The following is a 21,612-nucleotide window of genomic DNA, read 5'->3' as shown; positions in this document are numbered from 1 at the left end:
AATTCCTGATTTGATGTGGATGATGGAACTAGGGGTTCATAAACACTAGCCCGCCATCTACCAGCTCATATACCCAGCTCCCACACTGGTACTTCAATCATTTAAAGAAATAAACTAAGAAAGAAATAAACCTTAGCATGTTGGCAAATACTTTCAATCCCAGCCCTTGGGAGATGGAGGCATAGGATCAGGAGTTCAAGTCCAGCTTTGAGTCCCAAAGATATTGCAAACTAGCATGATTCAAACCCAGAATATCCTCTGGAAACCCTGTGGTGGAAAAAGCTCCTCCCTTCTCTGCTGACATGCCCTCCCGTCATGCCCTGCTCAGGCCTGAGGAACTCATCCTCTTCAGACGTCCAGCCTACAGGAAGTCCAGTTTGCTCTGCCTTCTGGGCACACTGACATGAGTGTCTTGGTTTCATTGATCATGTTGCCTTCTGTTGTCTCTTCCACACTGAATTCCTGCCATGGACCCTAAGGTGTCCTTATTTGTCACCCTAGCAGTCAGAGCTGTCCCCAGATGACACCAGGTCCTGGTACTCCCACCCCAGCAATGACTGTGTCCTTGTGAAGAGGAGAGTGTCTCCTGAGTCCCATACCCAGCCTTCCCCTTGATCCTGTGCATTGCTGCCCCTCCCTTTACCCTCCCCTGCCACAGGCACTCTGCAGCATCTGGACCTTTGCCCTCCCTCTTTCTTCTCCTGTGGCAGCTCTCTCTGGTTGGCTAAGTCTTCTTCAGCTTTGCTCACATCCCACCTTCTCTGGGAAGGCATTAGAAAGTTCAGTTAGGCCTGGCAAACTGAGTTAGAATTGCATCCACAGCCCTCCGGCCCTGCTGCCAACGGTCCCTTAGTTGCTCTACACTCTCCTTGCTGTTTTTCTCTCTGTCCATGTGTTCATACATGCAGGGTAAGAGTGTATCCTATGTTTTCTGGATTTTATAAGCAAATTTTTATTTTCTAGATAGATGTAAGCTACATGAGACAAAAGGTCTTTGATTCATTGATAGTGTCTAGATTCATAGAATCATATGTATTCTCTTGAAGACAGGAAATGAATACATGAAATGAGTAAAATTTTAATATTATATTAGTATTGACTATAGTAAACTGGGCACCTTATAATTCTATAAATATATGATTTTAAAGTTATTATAAGCATACTACCATTTTTAAGATTTAGGTTTATTGTTTTTAATTGTGTGTGCTGTGTGTGATGATGATGATGATGGTGGTGGTGGTGGTGGTGTGTGTGTGTGTGTGTGTGTGTGTGTGTGTGTGGGCACAGGTGTCTAAGGAATGTTTGGGTCTTCTACATCTCCAGGATTAGTGGTTGGGAGCCTCCCAACATGGGTGCTGGGAACCTCTCTCAGGGTTTTGTAAGAGCAGTGGACACTCTTAACCATGAGCCATTGCAGCAGCCTAGTATTAATGTTTTAGTGAGAGTAGTATTTGTTCATACTCCCTCAGCCCCAGTCTATTAGTGGTCACAGTGGACCTAAAATGGAAAACTTCAAAACCCTTGTCTGTATGGGACAATGTGTTTACACACAACACTTCCGTTCTTCTTTGTCCATGGATACTAATAATGGACTTGATTGGGGCTTAGGGACCAACCACTGTGGCTGCTGAGCAGGAACAGCCCTGAGTCCACCAGAGGCCAAGTGCACCGCCACTGGAAGACTGGTCCTTGCATAAGGTTCTCTCAATGGAGATAACACAGTCTTATCTCCGCCTTCAAATTTTCTCTGTCTGCCAGCTTTTTGTGCCAAGACCAGGAGTGAGACTGATGGCCATATGTGGGGAAGGACTGGGAAGAAGAGGCTGTTTGGAAAGACAGGGGGCCCTAGCAGAGAGGCCTAAGAGATTCATACATTCAGGATGAGAGACCTTCTCAGACACAGTGTGGTTGAGTGACAGCCAACCAGAGTGTCTTCTCATTGTCCTTCAGGTCAACATCATGATGCGATCTCAAGTCCTCATTTCAGTCCTCTTAATCCTTCTCCCAGGTAAGTGAGAGGTGAACTGGGGGATGGCTAGGAGGACAGAGGTTCAGAGGACACGTTTCCCTAGGCTCTGTATTACAGGTTAAAAAAAAAAAAAACAGCATGAAATGGCAGCTCCAGAGAAATTTCTTAACCTACATGAATTTCAAAATTTAAACTAAAAAATAAGATCCACAGTCCGTCAAGTAAGGGGTGAATATATGTACATGCATGGTACATTCAAGTGACGGTGAGTACATGTATGTACATGCTATAGTCAAAGTCTGTGGGCCAAAGAAAGGACACGAAAGAGCACCAAACCTTCACGTAGCCTATATACCTTAAAAAGAAAAACACATTCATTTTCAATTATTCAATGAAAAAATCCTAACTGAAAAAATTCTAGGATGTAGGGGTAGATAGTGAATTGAATATTAATTCTTTTGAGACAAGGTCTAAGGTAGCCTAGGCTGCCTCCACACACTATAGACAACTGAGAATAACCTCAAGCTTCCCAACAGCTAAGATTATAGTTGTGAGCCTCTACACCTGGTATATATTACAAATTTTACAATCTAACCTCTAGGAAGTGAGATTGTGGAAGGTTCTTAATTCTTATCAGATATTCGTATAATTTTTTTATGATAGCATGTGTTATACTTGTGATCCTAAAAAAAGTATTAGGCAAAATCAAGTGATTAGTGTCCCAGTGAGATAGATACACCTGTTACACACTAATGTTACAGAACAAGAAACGTGCTTTCTCCAACTAGATCCCAAACTTATGACCTAGGCCTGAATATAGGTGACTAGTGAGTGGATCTCGCAGTTTACGGTTTTGTGCTGTTTGCTTATTTGTTTATTCCTGTGCTGGGATCCAGCCAGGGGATCATGGGTGAGGAGAGCCTGGTACCCTTGAGCTGCCTCTTCAGCCCTCAGCTCTCCCTTACTGGAGGCAATTGGAAACATTTAATCCATCATCTCAACAGACACATATTAAAACTATTATTTTAGGGTTAAAAGCTGTATGGTTTATTTCTTGATTTAACATTGCAATTTTGTGGTCTCACTTTACAAGTAAATGTTGCTCAGTTTCTGGAATGTTACCAGCATATAAGATGGGATCCTTGTTCAGTTTTTTTTTTCCTTAATTTTTTAAAGAACTGATCCTAAAGCCCCAGTCCTCCTGATGGTATTACAAAACCCATCCTGAGCTTGCCCTGGGGGTGCACATCTTTAATCCCAGCACTGGGGAGGTGGACGTAGGCAGATCTCTGTGAATTCAGGCAGCCTGTTCTACACACAGAGTACTAAATACTGAAGCTAGTCAAGGGTTACATAGCAAGACCTTGTCTCAAACAACCAACGAAAACCAGGTGAGTAAACAAAAGCCAATCTGAAAACTGATATTGAAGTTGGTAGGTAACATTCTGCCTTTAACCCACAATGCTGGAAATGAAACCTGGGCCCTGCTCATTGTACAGGAGAGGTGGCTAAAGTCGGTGATTTCTTTGTCAGTAGCAATGACAGCCGGCCTCATAAGCTCAGGTTGGTCTTGAATTCACTAGTTTCCTGACTTCACCTTCAAATTCCAGTTTGACAGGAACCCATCATCATGCACAGTTTCTGGGAAAGCAGTTGTAAAAGGACAAGCCAGCCTGGGCTACAGAGCAAGACCCTGTCTAAAAACAAACCAACAGGTCAGGTTGGTGGTACATGCCTTTAATCCTGGCAGTCAGAAGGTAGAGTTAGGTAGATCTCTATGAGTTTTGTGCTAGCCTATTCTACATAGAGGGTTCTAGGCCTGTGAGAACTACCTAGTAAGTTTTGTCTCAAAAAGAAAAAAAAGAATGAAAGAGAGAAAGAAGGAAGGAAGGAAGGAAGGAAGGAAGGAAGGAAGGAAGGAAGGAAGGAAGGATGGAAGGAAGGAAAGAGAGAAGGAAGGAAGGAAAGAAGATGAAGAAAGGAAGGAAAGAGAGAAAGAAAGGGAAAGAAATACAAAAAAATTAAAAAGATACAGTGTGAATATAATACTGTGCGGTAAGTTGCTTTATCCACACACATGACCATTACATAACCACACAGAAGAAGAGTAAGCTAACAGAAATTTGTTTAGAGTGAAAATGTTAAGCTATGAAAACTCTACAAAGAAAACTGCAAAGAGGAGCTGGTGCTGGAGCACAGTGATAGAGCACTTACCTCTCATGCCCCCAGGTTTAATCTGCAGCCAAAAAGGGAAAATGGGAAAGAAACGAAGAAGTAGAATCAATTGTAGGAAACTGTTGAGTGCTCATTCTCCAATTCCACCTTTTGATCACAGCTGCCGTGGATTCTTTCCCACAAGTGCATGGAGTGATGGGTCACCCTGTGACACTGCCATGTACTTACCCAGTGTCTAACGGACTCTCATCCATGTGCTGGGGCCGAGGGGCATGTGCTTCTGACACATGTGGACAAACACTTATCTGGACTGATGGACACAGAATCTACTATCGGACAAATAATCGCTACCAGCTGAAGGGGCAGCTTCTTCAAGGAGATGTGTCCTTGACGATAGAGAATGTCACTGAGAGTGACAGTGGTCTCTACTGCTGTCGGGTGGAAATGAAGGGGTGGAATGGTGTACAGAGATTGACCACCTCACTGCAAGTTCAACCTGGTAAGTATGCTTTGTTGCCTTGCTAGTAATTTGTTCTTTTCCCAGAACAAGGAAACAAAAGTTCTTATAAACATGCTTGTGATTAAACACTTGCTTTTTATTATTTTTTTAATGACATAGTCTCTTGTGTCTCAAACTGTCCCGATGGCCATGCCCTTCTGGTTCTCCAGCCTATAGCACTCTGGTCCTGATAATATAGTTGTGTACCACCAACTTGTTTATTTATTTGTTTAAGCCCTAAAATCAACCTTAATTCAAGATCATGAGCTAAGTCAGGACCCAGGTCCTAACTGTACTTGGGACAGTCATGTTGGTCCATGAAACTGCCTCCACTCTGTCGGTAGGGAGCTTCATTTAGGCCAAAGTGACTTGAATGAAAGGGATCCTCTGCCTCAGAGTTAATGTCTTATGATAGTGAAACTCTTGTTTCTGTTTATTTGTTTGAACAGGGTTTCTCTGTGCAGCCCTGGCTGTTCTGGAACTCCTTTTGCATTCCAGGCTGGCCTGGAGCTCACAGAGATCCACCTGCCTCTGCCTCCCAAGTACTGTGGGCGTGGGTTACCACACCCTCCCAAAACACCTGCCCTCAACACTGTAAAGCACAACAGCTCTGACCTGAAAAGCAGTCAATGCAGGATGCCACTGTGCAGATGAGCTGGCTTCAACGAGGGTCAGCTGACCTTACTGAGAGCAGGTCACATCATAGATGGAAAGTTCCACTCCATGTCTGCCCTGCCTTGAGCTTTAACAATAGTCCTCACATCACATCGCAAAATTTTTATACACAAAAATGACCACAAGGGAAAGTATTTCTCTTCCAACACCTGTTCAGTGGTTACTAGTGAGAAATTCATAAAAGCCCCAGTTCTTAAATCATTAGAGTTTCCTTTTTGATGTGAACATCCTTTTCATAGAAGGAGCTGAATCATGAGGATGCACCTTCTGGTGATATTCCCTGATCTCCTTGGCTTACACTGACAATAGACATCCATTCTAACTTGCCTCCAATTTTTAAAATCCAGAATATCATTTTGTAATTGTTCAGCCTCTGCCGTTTTTTTTACTTACTTTCTTATTTATTATCTATTTATTTTTGACATTGAATCTCACCATGTTGTATAGATGGTCAGGATCTCTACAAGTAGATCAGACTAGCCTAACTCACAGAACCAACTGCCTATCTTTTGACCCATGGGATCAAAAGCCTGTTTCACAATGTACAGCTGCTTGAAATTATTTACAGTGAGCTGTTATCAAGCATAGAAATTATTTCACAGGCTAGTGTTTAAAAGTCCTCTGGCTAGTCAAGGGGTTCAAAAATGACACTCTGCTTTATCTTTTAACCACCATTTTTTAAAAAATAATTTCTTGTGATTCCAACGCACTGAGCTTCCTCTTTAGGTGTCCTGGGAACCTCATCAGCTCCTTTAGATTTTCCCACCTACATGGGAGAAAAAAAATGCCCCAGAGCAAGAGAAGGAAATCTCCTGAGCTGGTGATTCTTTCCTGGGTTTGTTCTCATAGTGATCTGACTAGGTTGTTCACATGCTTGCTTTTCTCTCCACCTCAGAGATTTATGCTCTCCAGGGAGGGTGTGTATTGTGCTCAGGCCTCTGCCCACATGTTGGACTGGATCAGCAATCTCATAGTTTGAAACCAATAGTGTGAATAGTTTTATTGCAGCACAGCCACACCCACTCCTTGCTAAGTTATCAGCAGTGACTTTCAAGCTGACTGACATGAGTGCTTGCTCTGGAGCACCTATGCTTCGGTTCCTGAGTCCAAGACACTTACTATCTGGCCCTCTATAGGAAAGGGGCTTGAAGGCCAGTGAGACGGCTCATGGGTATCTTAGCCATGGTTTCTATTGCTGGCTGGGAAGAGACACCATGACCATGACAACTCCTATAAAGGAAAAACTTCTAATTGGGGTGGCTTACATTATCATCATGGTGTGACATGATAATGTGCAGGCAGACATGGTTCTGGAGAAGGAGCTGAGAGTCCTACATCTTGACCTGCAGGCAACAGGAAATCAACTGTCTCACTGGGTGTAGCTTAAGCATAGGTACGATATCTCAAAGCCTGCCTCTACAGTGACACACTTCCCTCCAACAATGCCACACCTATTTCAAAAAGGCCATACCTACTCCAACAAAGTCACACCTCTTAATAGTGCCACTCCCTTTGGGGGACATTTTCTTTCAAACCACAACAGTGGGTAAAAGTGCCTTGCTCAAGCTTGATTACCTGAGGTCAGTTCTTGCAGCCTACTTGGTAGAGGTTGAGAACCAACTCCTTCAAGTTATCTTCTGACCTTAACACATTGGCCATGGAAAATCACACACACACACACACACACACACACACACAAACACACACAGGGACGGGGGTGGGGGGGCGTCAACAGACTGACAGACAGAGACAGGGAGAGCAACAGAAATACATTTTTTTTTAAATTTTAGAAGCAGGCTGAACTCTGCTTTCACTAGTTTCCTGCATGTAACAAGTGAACACATTTCTTTTGGTGCACGCCTTTAATCCCAGCACTAGGGAGGCAGAGCCAGGTGGATCTTTGTGAGTTTGAGGCCAGCTTGGGCCACAGAGTGAGTTCCAGGAAAGATGCAAAGCTGCACAGAGAAACCTTGTCTTGGAAAACAAAACAACAACAACAAAAAAAACCCAAAAAAGAAAACTCTCAATTTGAGTGACATCACATCCATTAAAGAAGAGTGTTCAAAGGAGTTGTCCCCAGTTCCTGGGGTTGTATTTGGAGTTGGCAGGGTTAAGATGGACAGAAGCTGCTTATGTGGAAACTGTCAGCTGACCAAAGTACTGTGTGTGTACCTTCCAGACTTCTCCTGGACTGTGCTTCCAAGCACTCTCTTCCCTGAACCCCAGTCTGGGATCTCTGTGCACTCTCAGAACACCAGTAGGCCGTTTGGATTCACTCAGCACTTGTGGGGTTTTTTTAAATTTGTGAATTACAGGTTAAACCTGCCTTGTTCCAATATCAGATCTGCAGTGCTTCAAGATCTGAAACCTCTTGGGCATTGCCTTGGTAATATACCTGGAAAATTCAAAGCCATGAAGTATTCATACACAGAATATCAATAGTTTATAAACCTACCTATAAGCTATGTATATAAAGTGTATGCATATGAATGCTACATCTATCTACATTTAGACTTGAGGCCTGTCAGTAAGCTACATGTAAATTTTACAAAATTTTCAGAATTACCCAAATTCTGAAACTCCTGGAACCAAAAATTTTTGGATAAGGAATATTCACACTGCTTCTCTTAGATTGGAAGAAACCATAAATGACTCTGTCTCTTCTCTACTTAAATGTGCAAATCATTTAGTGTTGGGCCTTGCAAGGGAACTCCTGTGGGCCAACTAGCCCAGTTAGCCTTATGATGCAATGCTATATGGTGTGTCCTCTCAGAACTGACTGCATTGAACACGCTGAATCTGTAGTCTGTGGATGAAGTCAGTCACCACTGAGAGCAGTCCCAGTCCCCCATACCCTCTCAGTGTCACAGAGATGCTTAGAGACATCTGAGGATCTGACACCTGTTATTTATGTGTCCTTAGGAACATGGGCTCTGTTCTCATCTCCATGTTGTCTGTGCAGCTGCCTCCTATTGATGAGCCTATCCCCAGTGCCCTGTCCTGCCCCATCCTAGTTGGTCAAAGACAAAGAACAGAAGTGCAGGAGACGAGCCTCTCTGGGGACAGCCTCTCCCTGGTGTACTAGAGAGTGGGTGGAGTGAAGGCTCTTCTTTCTTCTTGCTTGGCTGACCCTTACTTTCACATTGATTTCTAAATTCAGGAGTTTCAACAAGTTCTTCAGGGAGACTTACAGGTGGATTCAAACCTATCAATAGACCCAGACCTACTCCAACGAGTCCCATAGCAACTCTAAGGAAACCCAGAATTACTCCAAGGAGACCCAGAATTACTCCAAGGAGACCCAGAACTACTCCAAGGAGACCCAGAACTACTCCAAGGAGACCCAGAACTACTCCAAAGAAACCCGTCACTACTCCAAGACCAAAAACAACCAAAAAACCCACAACTACTCCAAAGAGACCAGCAACTACCACAAAATCTACAACTACTCCAAGAAGACCAAAAACAACCAGAAAACCCACAACTACTCCAAGAAGACCAGCAACTACCACAAAATCTACAACTACTCCAAGAAGACCAAAAACAACCAGAAAACCCACAACTACTCCAAGAAGACCAGCAACTATCACAAAACCCACAACTACTACAAGGAGACCAGCAACTATCACAAAATCCACAACTACTCCAAGGAGACCCTCAACAACCACAAAACCCACAACTACCCCAAGGAGACCAGTAACTACCACAAAATCCACAACTACTCCAAGGAGACCCTCAACAACCACAAAACCCACAACTACCCCAAGGAGACCAGTAACTACCACAAAATCCACAACTACTCCAAGGAGACCCTCAACAACCACAAAACCCACAACTACTCCAAGGAGACCCTCAACAATCACAAAACCCACAACTACTCCAAGGAGACCAGCAACAACCACAAAACCCACAACTACTCCAAGGAGACCCTCAACAACCACAAAACCCACAACTACTCCAAGGAGACCCTCAACAACCACAAAACCCACAACTACTCCAAGGAGACCCTCAACAACCACAAAACCCACAACTACTCCAAGGAGACCCTCAACAACCACAAAACCCACAACTACTCCAAGGAGACCAGTAACTACCACAAAACCCACAACTGCTCCATGGAGACCAGCAACTATCACAAAACCCACAACTACTCCAATGGGACCCTCAACTACCACAAAACCCACAACTACCCCAAGGAGATCCTCAACAACCATCAAATCCACAACTACCACAAAACACACAACTGCCTCAACAAGACCCACAAATGCTCCAAAATCAACCAGAATCTCTACCTCTACTCCTCCACCACCAGCAAATGCACCAACTCCAAAACCAGGTAAAACCCATTGTGGTTCAGCAATCAGAGGCCTTCTCATGGGGTGATGTAGGACATACTGGACAGCAAGGCAGTCATAAGTATGATCTAGGTGAAGGGTTCTTAGATGGGTTCCAAACAATGACTTCACAATGCCTGTGATTCTCCAAATTTTTTGCATGCGCCCTCTGCTCTGCTGTAAGAATTTGAACATGGAGGACACCTGTCTCTCTATGTGAGATTCTCTGAGGATTCACTACTAGCCAAACAGGTGGATATTTGATCTAGGATAGCTGATGAGGATGGTGAATGACTGAGAACTAGTGTCAGGGTAGGGAGACTCTTGACCCTTTATATCCATTCTGGGATTGGGCCATCCAGTTGAGGCCATAGTGCAGGGAGGCTATCATTTGGTATTTCCTGAACATTAAGCAGTATCCTACTTGCTTCATGATGCAGTGCTTAATTCTCAGACACTTGTGTCCTATATAGCTGTGACCTGTCCCTATTTTATAGTGACAAGAACTGACAGAGTCAGAAAGTTCACGATGGAACTTATGAAGACAGAAAGTGGCTTAGACTTTGTCCCCGTTCACTTGGGTTAGAAGCTGGTTCTTCTGAGTCCAGGGTCAGACCTCCTGCCATGGGCTCTGAGATTTATGTTTGGAAGGTTTGCCCTGTATTCAAGTCTTCACGGAAGAAGACTCCATAAGTCTCCCTTTTGCTTCAAGGATCTTTTAATTTATTTGTGAAACAGGAAAATTCAAAAAGATGTTTTTAATACTAATGATTTTACACATTAGAGTTAAAATCCTTAGGAAAGGTGGCATGTTCAAGCTTGGGCTGGAGAGATGGCGCCATAGTTAAAAGCAAGTATTGATGCCAGACGGTGGTGGCACACGCCTTTAATCCCCGCACTCGGGAGGCAGAGGCAGGCAGATCTCGTTGAGTTTGAGGCCAGCCTGGTCTAAAAAGTGAGTTCCAGGAAAGGCGCAAAACTACACAGAGAAACCATGTCTCGAAACCCCCCCCCCCCAAAAAAAAAGACATAAAAGCAAGTATTGTTCTTGAGGACATCCTGAGTTGGTTCTAGGCACCCATGTTGAGCAGCTCACAAATGCCTGTAATTCCACTTCCAGGGGATCTGAGACCTCTGGTCTCCATAAGCATTTACAATTAAGTGCAGAAACCCATATACAGATGGCATATGCATATACCAATTTAATATAAAATAAATTTTATGCATATGCTTTGACTGATACCCTAAAGTTCATACTTCGAATTCCCACAGAAATGAATTTAGACAATAGTAATGGATAGTTTTTTAGAGATTGGGAAAAAGATTGGTATCCAAAGACAAGATGGCTTCAAATCTTCTACATCCAGGAGGGAAGATAAAGTAGCAGTTAGAGACACATAAAGCTTGCTACAACTCATCCATCCCCTGAGGTTAAGGCTAGATTCTGTGAGCAGCCAAGGGTCACTGATTTTTTTTGTCTTGTTTTGTTTTGCTATCTGATGGGAGGTGTTGATTTCCTTGCCTCCCATTGGCCTGTGGGTACATCAACCAGGATGACTCTGAGGGACTGAGCTACAAGCTGAGGTTACAGAGGGCTTTAGGATAGAATTGGGATTTTAGAGAATAGGATTTGTGAGAAAACCATTTTGTTCCAGGCAGCTGCACACACTGGAGAACTGTGATTTCTCTCAGGATTGACAAAATCTTTCAGTGCTTACTTTCTGTCTGCTTCAAAGGATGGGATCATGGACTGAGTTTGGAGAACATGGATAAGTTACTGACTTCATGGAAAACAGAGGTTTAGAAAAGTAGTGACAGCTGACATGATCATGTGACCAGCTGGGGCAGTATTCTCTGAGTTTTATTTTGTTGAGATCGGATCTTAACATGGCTGGTATGGAACTCATGATGTAGACCAGGCTCGCCTTGACGTCACAGAGATCTTTCTGCCTCTGCCTCTGGTGATAAAAGGTGGTTACCACCATGCTTGCCAGTGTTGAATTAAAATTTTATCTTGTTTCATATTTGAGTCACTTACTCTTGTACTTGGAGGGTCTTGCTTAAGGTCCTAGGTCACAAACAGAGCTCAGACTGTAGATGGTACCTAAACCTAGTAATTGCCTTTGGCTCCTTGGAAGTGAGCCTCCAGTGAGTAAAAATGTAAGCACTGTAATGTGAGGACTGAGGAGGCCTATGAGTCATCCAACTTCACTCATGCTGGGCAAAGCCCTTGGCAGTAACTGGGACTTCATAGACCTGTACTATTTCCACTCACTGTTTGGGCATCCTGTATGTGTGTGCTGCCAGCAAATAAGTCTGTCATTTGCTAAAATTACAATTGTGTAATCATCTGACATGTGCTTTTTCAAGAATAAAATGAAACTGGGGGGCTTACTGTTAGGATGTAAAGCATTTGTTTATTGCTGTAATTCAGCAGAATGAGAATGCTGTACATACAGATTTTAGAAAGCATAAAAATTATAATTTGTTCTTAAAAAAAGGTATGTTAGAAACACCCCAATATGTGAATGGAGTTTGGTGACTCTCCTGCCATATGAAATCCCAATCTTCACATCATGTGTGACACATCAACTTGTAAGTGATATTATAAGTGATTGCTGAAGCAGTTCTGATCCAAGCAAAGGCACACTGACATATTGGATAAGAATACACACAAGCTGTTATGGATGTCGTGGTAGTTCCACTGATTATGAGTAGAGTCATCCTGACCGTTCAGTGTGTATATGGTCTTTGTGCACTTACCATCCTTAGCTAATATGGAAGTATAGATAAGGTGAGACCTTAGACTGTTCCAAAACTAAGTGTTCTGGTTCCATTAAACTTGTAGATATACTCAGGCATTTACATGTATTATCTAGAGAGAGAGAAAGAGAGAGAGAGAGAGAGAGAGAGAGAGAGAGAGAGAGAGAGAGAGAGAGGAGAGAGGAGAGAGAAAGGAAGGAGGAGGAGGAGAGAGAAAGGAAGGAGGAGGAGGAAGAGGAGCAGCAGGAGCAGGAGAAGGAAGAGGAAGAGGATGAGGAGGATGAGGAAAAGGAGGAGAAGAGGAGAGAGTTTTCCATGAAGCCAGAACAGAAAGGTTAAGATATACAACTTCCTAGATAAATTTAACAAAATACTAGTATTTATTGTGATCTCTGTGTGTCTGTAGTTTTTGATCATGTTATTTAAGTTTCAATCCATCATAGAAGCTATTGTGAATATGTGTGGTGTCTATAATGCAAATCGAACGTTTTTCTAATGACAATTTTCATTCTTTTTGAGCAGTTGACATCGACACTGTGACATCTTCACACCGCCCTTGGAATAATCACACCGTAAGCATATCCCTCCCTGTGTTAATAGTGAGATTCACTTGTCTGTCTTCCTGGAATCATATTGCATTTAAAGACTTTGTAAATCAATTTAGTTCACAGACTTTTGTCTCAAAAGAAGAAGAAAAAAATAGAAGAAAAGAAAAAGAGGCAGGCATAGTTGTTTATTCCTTCATCATAGGATTCAGGAAGCTGACACAGGAGATACCAAGTTTCAGGATAACCTGGACTACCAGGTCAGCTTGAGTTACATACCAATACCATGTCTCAAAGATCCCAGAGAGGGGGCTGGGGATTTAGCTCAGTGATAGAGTGCTTGACTAGTAAATGCAAGGCCCTGGGTTTGGTCCTCAGCTCCGGGGGAAATAAAGGATCCCAGAGAGACAGACAGTATTAAATGTATGATAATAAATACATTGAAAAGAAGAGAAGAATTTAACTCTAAAAAGGGTGTTAGGAAGCAACTTTGTTAGAGATATCCAGTAAAAGATATTTTACAAAGCAATGGAGGGAGGTAAGGACACAGAGAAACAAACTGACTGATTTTCTATGGTTAAAATAAAAAGAATGTGCTAACTAGAGGAGAATAAATTAACACATATTTTTGTATTCTAGTGCAGTATCAGAAACTATCATGCCATGTTGAAAGTATTACTAATTGAGCAGACTTGTACTGTTTTTAACACAATCCTGCATGTTGAAGTTGTACCTGAGCTTGGTTAACTGCAGTGCAGGCATCTTTACCAGAAAGAAGAAATATTCAAAACAAGAAATAGCAACATCTGGACTCTGAAGCTGTCAATCTGGCTCTAGGTGCCTTGAGAACAGTGCACAGAGATACATTTGTGTGCGTGTGTCTAGGTTTGGGGTTTGTTTGTTTGTGAGACAGGGGCTCCTGGAGAACAGGCTGGCCTCAAATTCTCTATGGAGTTGAAAATGATCATAAACTCCAGGACCTACTGTCTCTATTTCCCAAGTCCTGGGATTACAGGTGTGCACCTCCATGCTTAGGAACAGCACTATACATTTTAAATCTGTAGATTAACTTCCTGGATTCTATCTCATGAAGAGATTGAAAAAAACATATGGGAAGATAAATGAGAAAGGATAGCCACTGCTGCCATAATTCGGATATCATAATCAGGAAAATGTTATGAAGTAAATGTCCACATGGGCATGGTGGACCTGCCTGTGATCCAGGCACTCAGAATATGTAGGCAGGAGGATCAGAAGTTCATCATATTGGCTGCATAGTGAGTCCCAGGCCAGCCTAGGATACAGGAGACCCTGTCTCAAAAACAACGAACATTACTTTATATCCCCACAGTGTTTGTCAAGAAGGACCTGAGAATTCCCCTTCCGGCTGAACATGTTTGAGGACATAGAGACAGTGTTCACAGAGCTTAACTAACTTGTCCATAGTCTCCCTGACTAGGCAGAGGAGCTGGGATTGTGACTCCAGAGACAAGGCTCATTCATACAGTGGCAAAGACCTGGTCTCTATTTCTCCACTTCCCTGCAGTTAAACCCATCCCATGGGCTCTGTTTAGGGTTGGTAGATGAGTGCTAAGCTATTAGAGGGGCCTCACCTGCTGCCCAGCCTGTCTCCTGCTTATTCAGTATGTGCTGATCCCTCTTCACCTGCACCAGGGCACTAGGGGAGATTCTGCATTTCTGTCTGATCACATGGTGTTAATCAGGCTGCATCCAGGAGCAGCTTCTTCTGAATGGTTTATAAAGATGTAGATTTTGCCAGGCATGGGGACCCATGGCTTTAATCCTACCCATTAGGGGGCAGAAGCATGTGCATCTCGGCATTAGAAGCAAGTGTGGTCTTCATAGAGAGTTCCAGGCTGCCTGTGGCTACAAAGTGAGAGAGAGAGAGAGAGAGAGAGAGAGAGAGAGAGAGAGAGAGAGAGAGAGAGAGAGAGAGAAAAAGAATCCAGAATTGTCTTTTATAAGACAATTAGGATCTGTGAGGAAAGACCAGTCTCCGCAAATGAGCACACATGGGCAACATCAGAGCATTGATTTAGATAGGAGCCATTGTTTTTCTCAATGGAGGAATAACCTAGGAATATTAATGCAGATATAATCCCTCACAAGATATACAACCATGCTGTCAGCTCAAACCACATAGAAAACATTTTCATCCTTCTCTTAGACAGTTTGAAGTTTGCATTGTCTAGCATTGCACAGCTTATTACCAGTTCAGGTTGTTTGTGTTTACTGGCATGTTCTAATTTATTTAAACACATGATCTCTCCATGTGGCCCTGGCTGTCCCAGAACTGCTGTGTAGATCAGACTGTCTTGGAACTCTCAGATGGTCTTCTGCCTCTGATGGAGTCCAGGTGCACACTCCCACTTACTTGCATAATCGAGAGTAGCCACAGAAAATGGAGGGAAAAGTCTAGGCTGAGGTCCAGGATGTGTTTTCTGCTCATCTCATTTGGTGCCTCGTCAATGATTGATGTTTCCTTAGGAAGTGGTCCCCACACCAAACCCCCTGAAGATCCACACCAAGGGCCTCTATATCAGCATCTCCGTGTCTGTTGTGCTGCTGCTTCTCACGAGCATCCTGATGATCATAAGTGAGTAACTCTATCGAGCTTTCGGTGTTAGCAATGGGAGTGGGTCTCCCTGATTAATGATCACAAAATCCAAGGAAGGTTGGCAGAGCAAAATCTTTTTGTAGCATAGTGCAAAGCCTCTTTAAATCCACCGAGCAAAGTGGGGGTCCTGCTGAGCCTTCACCTCTAAAACAAAGTGGTCCTGTGCCTGTCTCTGAGTGCTCAGAGCTTGGCCTCGGATTCTCCTGAGACTGGCCCTATAAAGCAGTGTAGTAACTAGGGAGAATGGAGACTAAGCATAGATTTTGATCCTAGGAAAATGCTTACTCCATAGCTCTTCTTGCCAATAGAGTCTTCCCACATTTCTTTCAAGATGGCACTTCCTCTGTCTTCTTTAGCCCTTTGCTAGATGACAGTATGTTTCATGTATATTTCCCAGACCAAGGAACTAGAACAAGGATTCTCAGCCACTTTGAGTGCCTTCAAGTAACTCCACATGCCATGGGGTTCACATTTCATATGACTCCTCTGTGTTCCCCAATCTAAGATACATAATGCAGTCCCCTCTGGATCCTAGGGATGTGTTAGGAACTACTGTGCACTGAGATTGTTTCTAACATTTGTGAAGTGCTCAGTGAGCACTGTTACAGTATCATCAAGATTCCTGTTTCATCTAACTTGTAAAATTTAAATACTGGTGGCTCTTTTCCTAAGTTCCACTGTTCATTTGATTTGTTTCCTTTGGAGTTTTTGAGACAGGGTCTTGTACATCCCAGGCTGGCATTGAACTTACAGTGTAGCTGAGGCCAGTGTTGACCTTTTTATCCTTCTTCCACTACCATCCATGAGCTGTGCTTCAATTGTTGGTCATGTCAACAGAAAAACTAAACTCAAGTTTTCCTTAAATAAATTTAATATGGGCCTAGAAAGATAGTTCAGCAGTTAGGACCATGTACTGCACTTGCAGAGGATATGAGTCCCATCCCAACTCTTGCGTGGGTGAGTCATAACTGCCTTAACTACAGCTCCATTGGATGCCTCATGAAATGCCTCCCCTTTATCAGGATCCTGAACTCTAGTGCACATACTCACACGGGCACAGGAACTGGAACACGTGAGTGCTCTAGCATGGAGAGAGAGAGAGAGAGAGAGAGAGAGAGAGAGAGAGAGAGAGAGAGAGAGAGAGAGAGAGAGAGAGATCTTCAAAGAAAGAGAAATTAGAGACTATGGAACAATAGTTTGCAGCACAGGATGAGATCTGGATGGTCACAGACCATTACAAAACCTAGGCTGTACTTTCTCCTAGCTTGGGGATCTATTTTTTCCCCATGATGATATTTATGAGTGTTCTGGAACACAACATATTTAATAGAAGAGGCAAATGAAACACTGGGAGAGGAAACTACATGACTAATGCTAACCGGAGTTCTTTGAGGATGGAAGCCAGACCTCATGACCCCCTCCTGCTGAGTTTGTGGGCATGTACACAGTGATTCTGTCTGCGCAGTCCACTCCCTGTGTAAGACCCTCAGCTGTCAACTGTTCAAGACCCCACACATACGCTCATTACTGCCCAGTTTCACATGGCTGGACCGAAAATAGAGAACAAGAATATGGCTGCCAGCTTTCAGGCTGATTCCCTCCAATATTTAGAACATGTTTATTCATAATGATTATTTAATTTGACCCTGAGGACATCTGCCTATAATCCCAGGACTCAGGCTACTGATACAGAAGAATCACAGGTCAGGTCTAGCTTAACCTAAAGTCGTAAGATAATGTCTAAAAGGGGAATATAAATTGCATAAAATACTACAGATATATTCACTTTCTTAGCCCAAAGTTGTTTATTCTCCCCTGAGGGAGGGTGGCTACTGGGAGTCTTTGACAGGAAGTGGAGAGTGAGGAATAAGTGGTACACACTTCCTGAGCAACGTTATGGGAGGAGCCAAGGCCAGCATAGTGCTGCTTTAGTGACATTTTTAAAGGGTCCCTGATGGAAGAGGCCACTAATAGGACCTTGTGTCTCAGGTCACCGGGAGATTTCACATTTAGCCTGTGCTCCAGTAGCTAATTTACAAACCTAGACTTCATCTTTTTCAGTGAAAGACAATTTTCCAGTGCCACTCTAGTGGGTTAGGAATGCTATATGGGTGAGTGCGCCAATCTTCGAACGAAGAAAAGATACTTCCTGTGGGGCACAGGAATGAATGAGCCTCCCATGGTTGCTGGGGAACTGTTCAATTAAATCAATACCCTTGATTAGAAGAAAATATCATGAATGTTTTTGATGACATGTTCAATTTCCCTTTCCACTCTTCCTAACTCCCCTGACTCCATTTCAGAGTGCAGACACATGAGAAAGAAGAGGAAGTCAGAATTGTAAGTTGTCTTGGCTTGTGTCCACTGCTTTGGAACTCAAAGTCTCGTGGATTTCTCCTTGTTCCTTTCTTTCTTTTCCTTTTCTCCTCCTCTTTCTCCCATTCCTTCCCCCTTTTTATTTACTTATTCTTTTTTTATTATGCATACAGTGTTCTGTCTGTATGTATGTCTGCACACCAGCAGAGGGTACTAGATCTCATTATTGATGGTTGTGAGCCTCCATGTGATTGCTGGGAATTGAACTCAGGACCTCTGGAAGAGCAGCCAGTGATCTTAATCTCTGAGCCATCTCTTCAGCCCTATTTACTTATTTTTAATTAAAGTGTTTTTCATATTACATATTTTCATCCTATTCCTTTCCACCCACCAACTCCTCTTGGATAACACCACTTCCTACCCACCCTACATTATGTTCTCTCTTTCAACAAAAGGGGGGGAAACATATAAAACCCATAACACAAAAATGAAGAACAAAACAAAACAAAAAAGACTGTTTTCTGACAGTTGTCACATTGGCTCACCTGAGCATTCTGACCCTAAGTTGTTTCCATACTTGTTCATGTGCTATTGACCCACTCAAAGAAAAGCTTTGTCCCATCTTCTTTGTAACTCTCTGCACAGGTGTTCTTCATGTGGCTGACTGGTCCTACATTTCAGTAGTAGAGATGGCCATTGACTCTACATTTCAGTAGTAGAGATGGCCATTGGCTCTACATTTCAGTAGTAGAGATGGCCATTGACTCTACATTTCAGTAGTAGAGATGGCCATTGACTGCACATTTCAGTAGCAGAGGTGGCCATTGACTGTACATTTCAGTAGTAGAGATGGCCATTGACTGTACATTTCAGTAGTAGAGATGGCCATTGACTCTACATTTCAGTAGCAGAGGTGGCCATTGACTCTACATTTCAGTAGCAGAGATGGCCATTGACTCTACATTTCAGTAGTAGAGATGGCCATTGACTCTACATTTCAGTAGCAGAGGTGGCCATTGACTCTACATTTCAGTAGTAGAGATGGCCATTGACTCTACATTTCAGTAACAGAGGTGGCCATTGACTCTACATTTCAGTAGCAGAGATGGCCATTGACTCTACATTTCAGTAGCAGAGATGGCCATTGGCTCTACATTTTAGTAGCAGAGATGGCCATTGACTGTACATTTCAGTAGTAGAGATGGCCATTGACTCTACATTTCAGTAGCAGAGGTGGCCATTGACTCTACATTTCAGTAGCAGAGATGGCCATTGACTCTACATTTCAGGAGCAGAGATGGCCATTGACTCTACATTTCAGTAGCAGAGATGGCCATTGGCTCTACATTTCAGTAGAAGAGAGGGCCTTTATATAAAAGACAAAACTTCACTCTGTCAAAACACTGCTCATGAGTTAGTCAGTCTGTTTTCTTCTCTGATTTGCTGCTTCATGAGCTGTAGGAAGCTCACACAGTAGCCACCGTGACTACCAGAGTAAAAGCCCCTCCCCCAGCTGATGGGAAAGGACGGTCCGCAGACACCAGCAGCTCTCTCCCCAAATTAGTTCCTTTCCCTATCGTGCCTGATGTTTTTGTGCATGTGATGTATGTGAGTGTGCGCTGTACTGTAGACCTTGCAGCTGTTTCCCGGACCACCAGCCCCTGTGGAAAAGCCCTGCTTTGAAGCTTTACATATTTCCCCATCTGTGTTAGTGTTAGAGTGTGCAGATGCTATGTAGATTTCAAAATTATTTTTTTAAACAAGAACTTATTATTTTTTATTGTGGTAGGAGATGGTGGTGGTGGCTGTGTGTGTGTGTGTGTGTGTGTGTGTGTGTGTGTGTGTGTGTGTGTGTGTGTACAGGTTCCATGGCACCTGTGCAGGCCAGAGGACAACTTTGTGAAGCTGGTTCTCTCCTTCCACTTTTCCAAGGATCCAGGCATCTAGCATAGGTCACCAGACCTTCCTAACCCTTTCTAAAGTGTCACAGTCCTAAGCTGTAAATTCATGAGTCATTCAGTTCTTACCCCAGTTCCAAAATGCATATCTTGATCAGGTAACTCAGTTTAACATTAGATATCTGTCTTTTTAGACTTTCTACATTTGTGTTCTCTTACATGAGTATCCAGATTGATGCCAATATGAATTGTTTTTGTTTTAATGATTCTTAATTTCTCTGATGTTTATTAAGCAAACTTTTCTATGAATTAATATCAGGTCCCTATATGGTGCTATTCATTCCCTGTTACAGTTTTGGGAATGGGGCTCCTGCCCACCTGAATACCCAGTCTTGCTAAATCATAAATGAAAACTCTGCTCAGACCTGAAAAGTGACTTGCTTGTTCTTTTTTCAACAACTCTCTCCACAGCCCAGTCGTCTTCCATGCTTACCAGAATGAGACCTTTCAATCTACAGTGCAGCCCCAAACCGAGGACAAGTTTGACATTGTTGATGACAGTGTTCATTCAAGGATTAAATCCTAGCTGTTCTCTGAGGGGCCATCATCCCAAGACTGTAGAAGAAAGTAACGGGATATAACCACACTGTTAAATTTGTTCTGTGGCAGTTCATCTGATGTTCCCACTTGGAGCAGGAGGAAAGAGAATGGCCCTCTACTAGTTCATATACATAGTCACTCTTAATATAGTGCTTAGTCTTGTCACACACTGGGGAGTGTCCTCTCAAGCATGAATACTTTAGAATTCCTTGTGTTCTTTAGATGCCATAAGTTGTATCCATGAGAGACAATCATTGGTAATGTAAGAAATGACCTTCTATCTTGGGTACTAAATCCATCAGGAAGAGGATTTAAAAGTAAAAAAATAAATAAAATAAAAGGGGGGGCAAGACTTAATTTGGAAGCACTTCATGATTATGTTTTATTCACTTTCCACCAAGGGAATGAAGTCATGGGAGCTACAGGTTTAACTTGGTAGATAAATAGGAGTCCAGAAGTGTGTGTGCTTTCTAATGGCTCCTGACATATGGTATCTAATGTTTGTTATATAGATGATCTTAGGATAAGGATGGTGCTTCATGGCATGAGAGGTTGCCATGGTGAGAATGGACCAGGCAGACATCAGGGAAGAAAATAATGGACCAAGGACTGAGTTCATTAGTGCTGTTTCCACTGCAGTCTGACTTGGTGCTCAGTGTCCTGTCCTCACCCACTGGACTCTGAATTAGGTGCTGGAAGGAGACAATGCAGACATGAAGGGGAAAGGGGGAGCAGGACCCAGGCTCTCTGCCTGAGAGAAGTCCTGTTCCAGGGGTGACCGGGTTTGGGACTATCACTGGTTTCATTCAGAGTTCCTAATTTATAATTGTCTCTAGGCCATTTGTATATTTAATTTATCTCACAAAGAATAAGCATTTCCATAGTGAACCAGCATCAATGAAATACTTGGTTTTGCTAGAGTTAACAGAAGTATTGATGATATCTTCATTAACAGTTTGGTTGTTGAGATCTGATTTTCAAGGCAGTATTAATTTCTATGTTTTCTGCCTCCTGATTTCTGGTTCCCCCAGTAGTCCACTCTCTCCACATGCCTTCTATGGCAACTACACACACACACACAGACACACACACACACACACACACACACACACACACACACACAAACTAAAATGAAGTATAATTTAAAAATTTAAATAATAGAATATAATAAGGTAAAAAAGACCAATGATTAAATGCTGA

The 21,612-nt window shown here is 42.9% G+C and overlaps 1 protein-coding gene across 1 annotated transcript; it reads left to right on the top strand.

Annotated features, from left to right (window-relative positions):
- The first annotated feature begins 1,959 nt into the window (after window positions 1–1,959).
- LOC121826403 (uncharacterized) lies at window positions 1,960–15,534 on the top strand. Its single transcript, XM_076543975.1, has 6 exons — window positions 1,960–2,008; window positions 4,305–4,647; window positions 8,241–8,331; window positions 8,534–9,654; window positions 12,938–12,987; window positions 15,469–15,534. Exons 1-5 carry the CDS (start codon window positions 1,960–1,962, stop codon window positions 12,939–12,941), a joined length of 1,608 nt encoding a protein of 535 aa, XP_076400090.1. The 3' UTR covers window positions 12,942–12,987; window positions 15,469–15,534.
- The last annotated feature ends 6,078 nt before the right edge of the window (window positions 15,535–21,612 follow it).

This window comes from Peromyscus maniculatus, chromosome 8 (assembly GCF_049852395.1).
Source record: "Peromyscus maniculatus bairdii isolate BWxNUB_F1_BW_parent chromosome 8, HU_Pman_BW_mat_3.1, whole genome shotgun sequence".
Taxonomy (NCBI): domain Eukaryota; kingdom Metazoa; phylum Chordata; class Mammalia; order Rodentia; family Cricetidae; genus Peromyscus; species Peromyscus maniculatus.
Note: the sequence above shows the minus strand (reverse complement) of the source record. Positions and strands in the feature narration are given on the sequence as shown.